The sequence below is a fragment of the Rutidosis leptorrhynchoides genome, chromosome 10 (assembly GCF_046630445.1).
Source record: "Rutidosis leptorrhynchoides isolate AG116_Rl617_1_P2 chromosome 10, CSIRO_AGI_Rlap_v1, whole genome shotgun sequence".
Lineage (NCBI taxonomy): Eukaryota > Viridiplantae > Streptophyta > Magnoliopsida > Asterales > Asteraceae > Rutidosis > Rutidosis leptorrhynchoides.
Window position 1 is genome coordinate 340,461,578 of NC_092342.1, and position 12,916 is coordinate 340,474,493.

Below are 12,916 nucleotides of genomic sequence, written 5' to 3' on the forward strand. Positions count from 1 at the left end.
CGCACCCGAATCAAATAAAACGTAAGCAGATTTATTGTCAATAAGAAACGTACCCGTAACAAGCTCCGGGTCTTCCTGTGCCTCTGCCGCATTAATATTGAAAACTCTTCCACGGCCTTGTCCATTCGTATTCTCCTGGTTCGGGCAATTTCTAATAATGTGGCCCGGTTTTCCACATTTATAACAAACTACATTGGCATAACTTGCTCCGACACTACTTGCTCCGCCATTACTCGTTCCGACACCATTTGTTCCTTTCGTTCTATTAACCCCTGGTCCGTAGACCTCACACTTCACCGCGCTATGACCATTTCTTTTACACTTGTTGCAAAATTTGGTGCAGAACCCCGAGTGATTCTTTTCACACCTTTGGCATAGCTGCTTCTGATTGTTGTTGTTGTTGTTGCGGTTATTATTGTTGTTGGGATGATTGTTGTAGTTGCTGTTGTTGTTGTTGTTGTTGTTGTTGTTGTTGTTGTTGGGCCGTTTGTTGTAGTTGCGATTGATGTTTCGATTATTGGGATAATTGTTGCGATTATTGTTGTAATTGCTGTTGTTGTTGTATTGGTGATTCTTATCACCGTTTTCCTCCCACTTTCTTTTAACTTGCTTCACATTGGCCTCTTCAGTAGTCTGTTCTTTAATTCTTTCTTCAATCTGGTTCACGAGTTTGTGAGCCATTCTACATGCCTGTTGTATGGAGGCGGGCTCATGTGAACTTATATCTTCTTGGATTCTTTCCGGTAATCCTTTCACAAACGCGTCGATCTTCTCTTCCTCATCTTCGAATGCTCCCGGACACAATAGGCACAATTCTGTGAATCGTCTTTCGTACGTGGTAATATCAAATCCTTGGGTTCGTAACCCTCTAAGTTCTGTCTTGAGCTTATTGACCTCGGTTCTGGGATGGTACTTCTCGTTCATCAAGTGCTTGAATGCTGACCACGGTAGTGCGTACGCATCGTCTTGTCCCACTTGCTCTAGATAGGTATTCCACCATGTTAACACAGAACCTGTGAAGGTATGCGTAGCGTACTTTACTTTGTCCTCTTCAGTACACTTACTTATGGCAAACACCGATTCGACCTTCTCGGTCCACCGTTTCAATCCGATCGGTCCTTCGGTTCCATCAAATTCCAAAGGTTTGCAGGCAGTGAATTCTTTGTAGGTGCATCCTACACGATTTCCTGTACTGCTAGATCCAAGGTTATTGTTGGTATGTAGCGCAGCCTGTACTGCGGCTATGTTTGAAGCTAGAAAAGTACAGAATTCCTCTTCATTCATATTCACGGTGTGTCGAGTAGTCGGTGCCATTTCCTTCAAAATAGTTAAATGGAACAAGTTAATCACACAGAATATTAAGAGTAGTTAATAGTATTTCGTAGCATAATATGAACTCATTTATAAAAGCTTTTTCTTCATATTAGCGTTTTATAAGTTTAAATTCGGGTAGTACCTACCCGTTAAGTTCATACTTAGTAGCTAATATACAATTCAACTACTACAATTCTATATGAAAAACTGATTATAATAATATTTCGCGTTCAAACTTTTACACAATATTTTACAAACTTACAATACCGCTTATTTTACATATAGCATGAAATATAGCACACAATAAATTTGATACAAGATGGTTGTGAAGATAATTCTAGCTAGTACACAAGTCGTTCAGCAAGGCAATAAAGACACGTAATTCATACGTCCAGAAACAAGTCATGCATTCTGGTTTTACTAGGATTACTTCCCATCCTTGGTCTTGTGGAACATAACCGTTATGGCCGTTGATAAGACAGCGTGTTGTAACGTCGTCAAAGGGACGAGGGTTACGTAATGTCCAACAGTCCCGTAACAATCTAAATACCTCATTTCTTACCCCAATTACCGACTCCGTCACTTGTGGGAACGTTTTGTTTAATAGTTGTAGCCCGATGTTCTTGTTCTCACTTTGGTGAGAAGCGAACATTACTAATCCGTAAGCATAACATGCTTCTTTATGATGCATGTTAGCCGCTTTTTCTAAATCACGAAGTCCAATATTCGGATATATTGAGTCAAAATAATTTCTTAACCCATTGCGTAAAATAGCATTTGGGTTCCCCGCAATATATGCGTCAAAGTAAACACATCGTAACTTATGGGTTTCCCAATGTGATATCCCCCATCTTTCAAACGAAAGTCTCTTATAAACCAAGACATTCTTGGAACGCTCTTCGAATGTCTTACAAACTGATCTCGCCTTAAATAGTTGTGCCGAGGAATTCTGGCCGACTCTAGACAAGATTTCATCAATCATGTCTCCGGGTAGGTCTCTTAAAATATTGGGTTGTCTATCCATTTTGTGTTTTTTAAACTGTAAAATAGACAAGAGTTAGATTCATAAAAAAAATACTTATTAATACAAGCAATTTTTACATATATCATAAAGCATAAGAACACTATATTACATATATTACACCACACGAATACAACTATCTTATTCCGACTCGCTCGTTTCTTCTTCTTCGGTTTTGGTTCGTTTTGCCAAGTTTCTAGGGATATATGATGTTCCCCTAATACGAGCCGTCGTGATCCACATTGGTTTAGAAAAACCTGGTGGTTTAGAGGTTCCCGGGTCATTGTTACAACTTAAGGACTTCGGGGGTTGACGATACATATAAAGTTCATCGGGGTTGGAATTAGATTTCTCTATTTTTATACCCTTTCCCTTATTATTTTATTTTGCCTTTTTAAATTCAGTTGGGGTAATTTCTATAACATCATCGGAATTCTCGTCGGAATCCGATTCATCGGAGAATTGGTAATCCTCCCAATATTTTGCTTCCTTGGCGGAAACACCATTGACCATAATTAACCTTGGTCGGTTGGTTGAGGATTTTCTTTTACTTAACCGTTTTATTATTTCCCCCACCGGTTCTATTTCTTCATCAGGTTCCGATTCTTCTTCCGGTTCCGATTCTTCTTCCGGTTCCGACTCTTCTTCCGGTTCCGATTCTTCTTCCGGTTCCGACTCTTCTTCCGGTTCCCCTTCGGGAACTTGTGAATCAGTCCACGAATCATTCCAATTTACATTTGACTCTTCATTATTATTAGGTGAGTCAATGGGACTTGTTCTAGAGGTAGACATCTATCACATAATATCAAACGAGTTAAGAGATTAATATATCACATAATATTCACATGTTAAAAATATATAGTTTCCAACAAAATTTGTTAAGCAATCATTTTTCAAGTAAACACGGTCGAAGTCCAGACTCACTAATGCATCCTAACAAACTCGATAAGACACACTAATGCAAAATTCTGGTTCTCTAAGACCAACGCTCTGATACCAACTGAAATGTCCCGTTCTTATTGATTAAAAACGTTCCATATTAATTGATTTCGTTGCGAAGTTTTGACCTCTATATGAGACGTTTTTCAAAGACTGCATTCATTTTTAAAACAAACCATAACCTTTATTTCATAGATAAAGGTTTTAAAAAAGCTTTACGTAGATTATCAAATAATGATAATCTAAAATATCCTGTTTACACACGACCATTACATAATGGTTTACAATACAAATATGTTACAATAAAATAAGTTTCTTGAATGCAGTTTTTACACAATATCATACAAGCATGGACTCCAAATCTCGTCCTTATTTAAGTATGCGACAGCAGAAGCTCTTAATAATCACCTGAGAATAAACATGCTTAAAACGTCAACAAAAATGTTGGTGAGTTATAGGTTTAACCTATATATATCAAATCATAATAATAGACCACAAGATTTCATATTTCAATACACATCCCATACATAGAGATAAAAATCATTCATATGGTGAACACCTGGTAACCAACATTAACAAGATGCATATATAAGAATATCCCCATCATTCCGGGACACCCTTCGGATATGATATAAATTTCGAAGTACTAAAGCATCCGGTACTTTGGATGGGGTTTGTTAGGCCCAATAGATCTATCTTTAGGATTCGCGTCAATTAGGGTGTCTGTTCCCTAATTCTTAGATTACCAGACTTAATAAAAAGGGGCATATTCAATTTCGATAATTCAACCATAGAATGTAGTTTCACGTACTTGTGTCTATTTTGTAAATCATTTATAAAACCTGCATGTATTCTCATCCCAAAAATATTAGATTTTAAAAGTGGGACTATAACTCACTTTCACAGATTTTTACTTCGTCGGGAAGTAAGACTTGGCCACTGGTTGATTCACGAACCTATAACAATATATACATATATATCAAAGTATGTTCAAAATATATTTACAACACTTTTAATATATTTTGATGTTTTAAGTTTATTAAGTCAGCTGTCCTCGTTAGTAACCTACCACTAGTTGTCCACAATTAGATGTACATAAATAAATCGATAAATATTATCTTGAATCAATCCACGACCCAGTGTATACGTATCTCAGTATTGATCACAACTCAAACTATATATATTTTGGAATCAACCTCAACCCTGTATAGCTAACTCCAACATTCACATATAGAGTGTCTATGGTTGTTCCGAAATATATATAGATGTGTCGACATGATAGGTCGAAACATTGTATACGTGTCTATGGTATCTCAAGATTACATAATATACAATACAAGTTGATTAAGTTATGGTTGGAATAGATTTGTTACCAATTTTCACGTAGCTAAAATGAGAAAAATTATCCAATCTTGTTTTACCCATAACTTCTTCATTTTAAATCCGTTTTGAGTGAATCAAATTGCTATGGTTTCATATTGAACTCTATTTTATGAATCTAAACAGAAAAGTATAGGTTTATAGTTAGAAAAATAAGTTACAAGTCATTTTTGTAAAGGTAGTCATTTCAGTCGAAAGAACGACGTCTAGATGACCATTTTAGAAAACATACTTCCACTTTGAGTTTAACCATAATTTTTGGATATAGTTTCATGTTCATAATAAAAATCATTTTCTCAGAATAACAACTTTTAAATCAAAGTTTATCATAGTTTTTAATTAACTAACCCAAAACAGCCCGCGGTGTTACTACGACGACGTAAATCCGGTTTTACGGTGTTTTTCGTGTTTCCAGGTTTTAAATCATTAAGTTAGCATATCATATAGATATATAACATGTGTTTAGTTGATTTTAAAAGTCAAGTTAGAAGGATTAACTTTTGTTTGCGAACAAGTTTAGAATTAACTAAACTATGTTCTAGTGATTACAAGTTTAAACCTTCGAATAAGATAGCTTTATATATATGAATCGAATGATGTTATGAACATCATTACTACCTTAAGTTCCTTGGATAAACCTACTGGAAAAGATAAATATGGATCTAGCTTCAATGGATCCTTGGATGGCTCGAAGTTCTTGAAGCAGAATCATGACACGAAAACAAGTTCAAGTAAGATCATCACTTGAAATAAGATTGTTATAGTTATAGAAATTGAATCAAAGTTTGAATATGATTATTACCTTGTATTAGAATGATAACATACTGTAAGAAACAAAGATTTCTTGAGGTTGGATGATCACCTTACAAGATTGGAAGTGAGCTAGCAAACTTGAAAGTATTCTTGATTTTATGTAACTAGAACTTGTAAAATATATGAAGAACACTTAGAACTTGAAGATAGAACTTGAGAGAGATCAATTAGATGAAGAAAATTGAAGAATAAAAGTGTTTGTAGGTGTTTTTGGTCGTTGGTGTATGGATTAGATATAAAGGATATGTAATTTTGTTTTCATGTAAATAAGTCATGAATGATTACTCATATTTTTGTAATTTTATGAGATATTTCATGCTAGTTGCCAAATGATGGTTCCCAAATGTGTTAGGTGACTCACATGGGCTGCTAAGAGCTGATCATTGGAGTGTATATACCAATAGTACATACATCTAAAAGCTGTGTATTGTACGAGTACGAATACGGGTGCATACGAGTAGAATTGTTGATGAAACTGAACGAGGATGTAATTGTAAGCATTTTTGTTAAGTAGAAGTATTTTGATAAGTGTCTTGAAGTCTTTCAAAAGTGTATGAATACATATTAAAACACTACATGTATATACATTTTAACTGAGTCGTTAAGTCATCGTTAGTCGTTACATGTAAATGTTGTTTTGAAACCTTTAGGTTAACGATCTTGTTGAATGTTGTTAACCCATTGTTTATTATAACAAATGAGATGTTAAATTATTATATTATTATGATATTATGATATATAATATATCTTAGTATGATGTATATACAGTTAAATGTCGTTACAACGATAATCGTTACATATATGTCTCGTTTCGAAATCATTAAGTTAGTAGTCTTATTTTTACATATGTATTTTATTGTTAATACACTTAATAATATATTTACTTATAATTTAACATAATTAACCAAGTGTATCAATATCTTAATATGATTCATATGTACCTAGTAAGACGTTGTTATAACGATAATCGTTATATATATTGTTTTCGAGTTTCTTAAATTAGTAGTCTCATTTTTATGTATATGACTCATTGTTAAAATACCTAATGAGATACATACTTATAATAAAAACATGTTAACTATATATATAACCATATATATGTCATTGTATAGTTTTTACAAGTTTTAACGTTCGTGAATCACCGGTCAACTTGGGTGGTCAATTGTCTATATGAAACATATTTCAATTAATCAAGTCTTAACAAGTTTGATTGCTTAACATGTTGGAAACATTTAATCATGTAAATATCAATCTCAATTAATATATATAAACATGGAAAAGTTCGGGTCACTACAATTATGCTATAAGTTCTCATATTACATTGTTTGATGTTCTTGTTGTGCCTGAGTATATGGTCAACTTGATGTCTGTTCATAGAGTTGCTAGAGATAGTAAGAAGTTTCTTGGTTTTGATGAACATTATTGCTATATATAGGACTTACCCAACCAGGGAATCATGGGAAAGACTCTGGGGATTGGTAGTGTGCAGGGTGGACTGTATGTGTTAGATGATAAAACAAATTGTGGTAATGCTGCTACTTGTTTAAATAGTTCTGTTTGTTATTTGTTTAAGTCTACTTGGCATAATAGGTTAGGACATCCTGCAGATCCTGTTCTGCAGGTTCTAGAAGGGACTTTAGGCTTTAATAATGATCTTGTTATTCCTTGTGACATTTGTCACAAAGCAAAACAGACAAGGGAGCCTTTCTCTCTTAGTGACCATAAAACTACAAGTTTAGGTGAATTAATTCATTTAGATTTGTGGGGTCCCTATAAGGTTATGAGTAGAGATGGATATAGGTTTTTCTTGACCATTATGGATGATTACACAAGGGCAGTGTGGGTTTATCTCTTGAAACATAAGTATGAAGCTGCTGAAAACATTGTTGATTTTATTCATTTGATTAAAACACAATTTGATAAAAAAGTTAAATTAGTAAGAAGTGATAATGGGTCTGAGTTTGTGAACAATTACTTGTCAAAATTCTTTAAAGATAATGGTGTTATACATCAGACTTCTGTTGCATACACACCACAACAAAATGGAATTGTAGAGAGAAAACACAGACATTTGTTAAATGTGGCAAGAGTACTTTTGTTTCAAGGGGGTACCTTTATATATGTGGTCTTATTGTGTACTTACTGCTGTTCATTTGATCAACATGACTCCCTCTTCTGTTTTGCTAGGTAAGTCTCCTTATGAAAAGGTTTATGGTGTGGCTCTTAGGCTTGGTCACTTAAGGGTGTTTGGATGTTTATGTTTTGCCACTAGACTTAATAATCATGATAAATTTAGTGCTAGATCAGAAAAATGTGCATTCATTGGATATTCAGATTGTCAAAAGGGCTATAACTTTATAGTCTTGATTCAAAAACTATTTTTATATCCAGAGATGTAAAGTTTTATGAAAATGTTTTTCCATTTAAAATGAGTTTACAAAAAGAAAGTGATGATTTGAATAATGTTACTCACTTAAACTTTTTTGATACAGATATAACAAGTGATGGAGGGCTGTCATTCATACCCAATGATGAAAATCTCTCATCTGTCCCTTCTGATAAAAGTGATGGCATTGTTAGTCCCACACTTGGTAGTATTAGTAAAACTACAACTCATTATGATACTGCACCAAGTGATACTACACCTGGTAGTTCTACTAAAGCTGCCAGTGTAGAAACTAACTATGTAACACATGAAGATACCTTGATCCATGAGGATACAAGTGATAATATAAATGATACTGAGGGTGATCCTAAGATTATTGAACCTAGTTATGATCTTAGAAGATCTTCAAGACAGTCCTCTATTCCAAAAAAATTTGATGATTATGTTTTAACTGGAAAAGTTAAGTATGGAATTGAAAAAGTTTTAAATTATTCTAAGTTAACAAGTGATAATTTTTGTTTTACTGCTTCTTTGAACAAAACCATGGAACCAAAAGCTTTTTATCAAGCTTCAACTGATCCAAACTGGACTGATGCAATGAATGCTGAAATGGAGGCATTGAGTAGAAACCAAACTTGGATTTTAACTGACTTACCTCCTAATAGAAAGCTTATAGGAAGTAAATGGGTATATAAAATTAAATATAAGTCCACAGGAGAAATAGAGAGGTATAAGGCTAGGTTAGTGGCTAAGGGGTATAGTCAAACTGAAGGGGTAGATTATGATGAAACTTTCTCTCCTATAGTAAAAATGGTGACTGTTAGAAGTGTTATTACCTTAGCTGTTAATCATGGCTAGAACTTATTTCAAATGGACATTAATAATGCCTTTCTTTATGGTGATTTAGAAGAAGATGTATATATGACACATCCTCAAGGTTTTTTTTGATAAAAATGAAACAAAAGTGTGTAAGTTAGTTAAATCTTTGTATGGGCTTAAGCAAGCTCCTAGGAAGTGGAATGAGAAGTTATGTGAATGTCTTTTTGAAATACCTTTTGTTCAATCTAAGTGTGATTATTCCTTGTTTACTTTAACTAAAGATAATGTGTTTTTAGTCATGCTTGTATATGTTGATGACTTGGTGCTAACTGGAAATTCCATATCTGGAATTAATTCTGTGAAAGCTTTACTTGGTGCTAAATTTATGATAAAAGATCTTGGTAAACTTAAATTTTTTCTTGGAATTGAAGTTATTTATACTGATAAAGGAATATGTCTCTCTCAAAGGAAATATTGTCTGGAAGTTTTGAGTGAATTTGGTCTTCTTGGGTCAAAACCAATAAACACTCCAATTGAAGTTAATGTAACTTCTTATAAAAATGGGAGTAATGAAACTGTTTTGAAAAATTTGTCTATATATCAAAAACTTGTTGGTAAATTGATTTACATAACTGTTACGAGACCAGATATTAGCTTTGCTGTGCATGTACTTAGCCAATTCATGCATGCTCCCACACCTTCTCATTTGAAGTTAGCATTTAGAGTTCTCAAGTATCTAAAGAAGAACCCAGGTAAAGGTGTACATTATATCAAAGGTATGGATTTAGAACTTACTGCCTTTGTGGATTCTGATTGGGGTAAAAATTTGTTATCTAGAAAATCTATTACAGGTTTTTGCATTTTTCTGGGTTCTTATTTAGTTAATTGGAAAAGTAAAAAGCAGCCTACAGTTTCTAGATCCTCTGCTGAAGCAGAGTATAGAGCAATGGCTGCTTTAACCTGTGAGTTAATGTGGTTAGTGAACTTGTTGACTGAATTAAAAGTGACTAAACTTATTCCTATAAAAATGTATTGTGATAATGTACCTGCTATGCAAATAGCAGCAAATCCAGTACATCATGAAAGGAGTAAACACTTTGATATTGATTGGCATATAGTTAGAGAAAAACTTAATAGTGGTTTTCTTAAAACTTTAAAAGTTAACTCTGATCTTAATAATGCTGATATTTTCACTAAAGGTTTGTCTTTCAGTCAACATGATTTTTTAACAAGCAGGTTACAAATGTTTGATCCTTTTACAAGTTAAGATTGTGGGGGTGTGTTAAAATATGTAAGTATAGCAATCTTAACTTGTAAATTATTGGTGTTTCTGTTATCTAACTTAAGTTGTTTAGTGCAGATTCATATTAGAGAGTTATGGACTGCAGTAGAATGGACTTACATATTTTGGGCTTATGGACTTATAATGGACTGGAGCTTTATGGACTAAAGAGTTTAGTGCTGTTATTTTAAAGATGATAAGAAGAGGGACTAGAGTGCAAATTACAGATGATAGGCTGGAGCATGCTAATAAAAAGGATCTATTTCCTTTAATTTATTCATTCAACTATTTTTCATCAGAATTAACTCTGTCTCTCTCTCACAGATCGACATTCATCCTAAAAACCCTAATTTTGTATTCTCAGAGTTACATCTTGTAATTCTTGATAAATCTTAGTATTACAACTGGTGTTGATAGTTTCCATCAGATTACTGTTCTTGTTCTTTGTGAGATTCTGTTTCTTTGGAGGTTAATAAGATTGATTTCGTTATAGTTTGATATCATTCAATTGTTCATCTGTTAGATTCATAAATTTGTTCACCTTATATACTCACATTTGATTTAAGTAGTCGTGTTTTTGGCACGATTCCGTTGCCAATTAGTAGCACTTGGGGAACTATCCCCTTACTAAATCGTAACGGTTATTTGATCGTGATTTCGGACGATGGTTTACATAGCTTGGTGTGGTTAAGGAAATTAGACGATAATAATAATGTTGAATCTTGGTCTAAACCTTTTAAAGTTAGGTGTTACGTTAAAGGAGGAACTAGAGTTTACAAAATTAATGATGATCAGCAGTTGGAGGTTCCTATCCTAATAGGGCTTATAATCCTTTCTCAGAGGCATCCCGCACATGTGTGAGTTCTTCAAATTCGTGTGGTAAGTATATTATTATGGAGACACTTTGCATTGTTAGACAACGAGAATTGTTCGACAACACTGGATAAGGCGTTCAAGGTTTAGGCGTTAATTTAAAAAAAAAAAAAAGGTTTAAGCGTTATTTGTGATAACAAATTTATTGTATAGTTTGTTCGTAAAGATAATTTCCAATCTTAGTGTTTTACTTATGGAGTAATCGTTTGAAATAACTTTAATGATTTTTGGCTATATATTGGTTTTCATGACCCATTACCATTACTTGTTTACTAGTACAAATTAAGCTGCAATCAGCCAACCATGCTTTTTAATTATTCTTGTGATGATATTGAGCGTGACACGTAATTTTTAAGCTGTGTTAAGTTGTATATTGTGGATCCGATTAAGGATCATTAACAACCATATTCGAGCAAAATTAAAGACGGAAGAGATAAACACGATGAATCAAACATAAATCAATACTATTAATATAAACGTTACACTTACAATTGATTTAAACGGAGAAACATCGGTTGGCTAGGGGAGATCGAGCATGATCTCCCCTATGCACCGGAATCGCCAAAACGGCTCTTCCAAATTAGTGTTCTATGCCTGACCCCAATTAGGGTTCTACTCTTTACCCTAAAACACATGTGAAACTGATATATATATATATATATATATATATATATATATATATATATATATATATATATATATATATATATATATATATATATATATATATAGATAGACGACCTAGGCTTAAGTTACCCTAATGGGCCTATCAACATGAACGGCCCAACAGTCGGCCCAACAGTCACATATGCTCCTCTAACTGATCAGTTTTACGCATGTAATACATCTAGGTGTACAATGTAATAATAAATGTTGTTCGCCCAGCGACGACAATACAAAATATGCATCAACATACATATAGTTCAAGTTTATAACAACCAGATTGTAAATTTGTCTAAAAAGTGAGATGTTTACGCATAAGTTCATGGAAATCTAAAAGTAGCATTCGTTGAAGTACATAACGTCTCCCTATTTGTTTGTGACGACACCAAAACGCCCTGAGTCTAGCATTGCGAATGGTTTGTCTGAATTGGGTTGGATTCTACTGCTGCGTCTTCCAAGAACTATGCATTTGCACGTTCGTTACGTTGTGGTTCATACGCAATTTTAACTCCAACCTTTAGGGGTATTTTCAGCCCATTATTAAATGATGTACTAACGCTATCTCCACCTCTAACCTCTGCAGCTGAGATTCGCCTAACACAAACGATTCTTATATACTCACCTTTGATTTAAGTAGTCATGTTTTTACTACGATTCCTTTGCAAAATGCCACTCGGTGAACTATCCACCTACTAATCTGTAAGGGCTATCTGGCAGTGATTTCGGACAATGGTGAAGATAGCTCGATATGGTTATGGAAATTAGACCACAATAATGTTGCATCTTGATCTAAACCTTTCAAGGTTATTGTCGAAAAATAATAAATATTTGAATGAAAATTGATGTCTAAAATATTTAAAAGTTTTCAAGTAAAATATGATTTTATTATCAAATTAAATGAGATTTTCATTATACCTTAAATTACGAATTAAATGATGTTTTAATATCATTTAACTACATTTTGATGGTCATTAAACTACTAATATGACCTTTCATTTTATCTTAAGTTATCAAAATTAAATATTATTTTAATGGCCGTTAGTACTCGTATTTTCAGTATCTCGATATAACCAACATGGTAGAGAAAGTGTTAGAAAAAGACATGAAAAGGTTTCCTTGGTTCTTATGTCTTGTGTAGTGATCCGAATTTTTCCATGTTTATATATATTAAATGAAATTGATTTTTACATGATTAAGTGTTTCCAACATGTTAAGCAATCAAACTTGATTATTTGAAATGAGTTCCATGTAGACAATTGGCCACCCAAGTTGACCGGCGATTCACGAACGTTAAAACTTGTAAACACGACATGACGATATATATATAGATATATATATAGTTAACATGAGATTATGATAAGTAAGTATCTCCATAAGTATATTAACAATGAGTTATATACATAAAAATGAGACTACTAAGTTAAGA

General features: G+C 33.4%; 1 protein-coding gene across 1 annotated transcript; it reads left to right on the forward strand.

The window, feature by feature from the left end:
- The first annotated feature begins 8,970 nt into the window (after nt 1-8,970).
- Nucleotides 8,971-10,815, forward strand: LOC139871410 (uncharacterized mitochondrial protein AtMg00810-like). The gene is made up of 3 exons (XM_071859126.1): nt 8,971-9,908; nt 10,351-10,422; nt 10,524-10,815. The coding sequence occupies exons 1-3, from the start codon at nt 8,971-8,973 to the stop codon at nt 10,813-10,815; spliced, it is 1,302 nt and encodes a 433-aa protein (XP_071715227.1).
- Nucleotides 10,816-12,916: the final 2,101 nt, after the last annotated feature.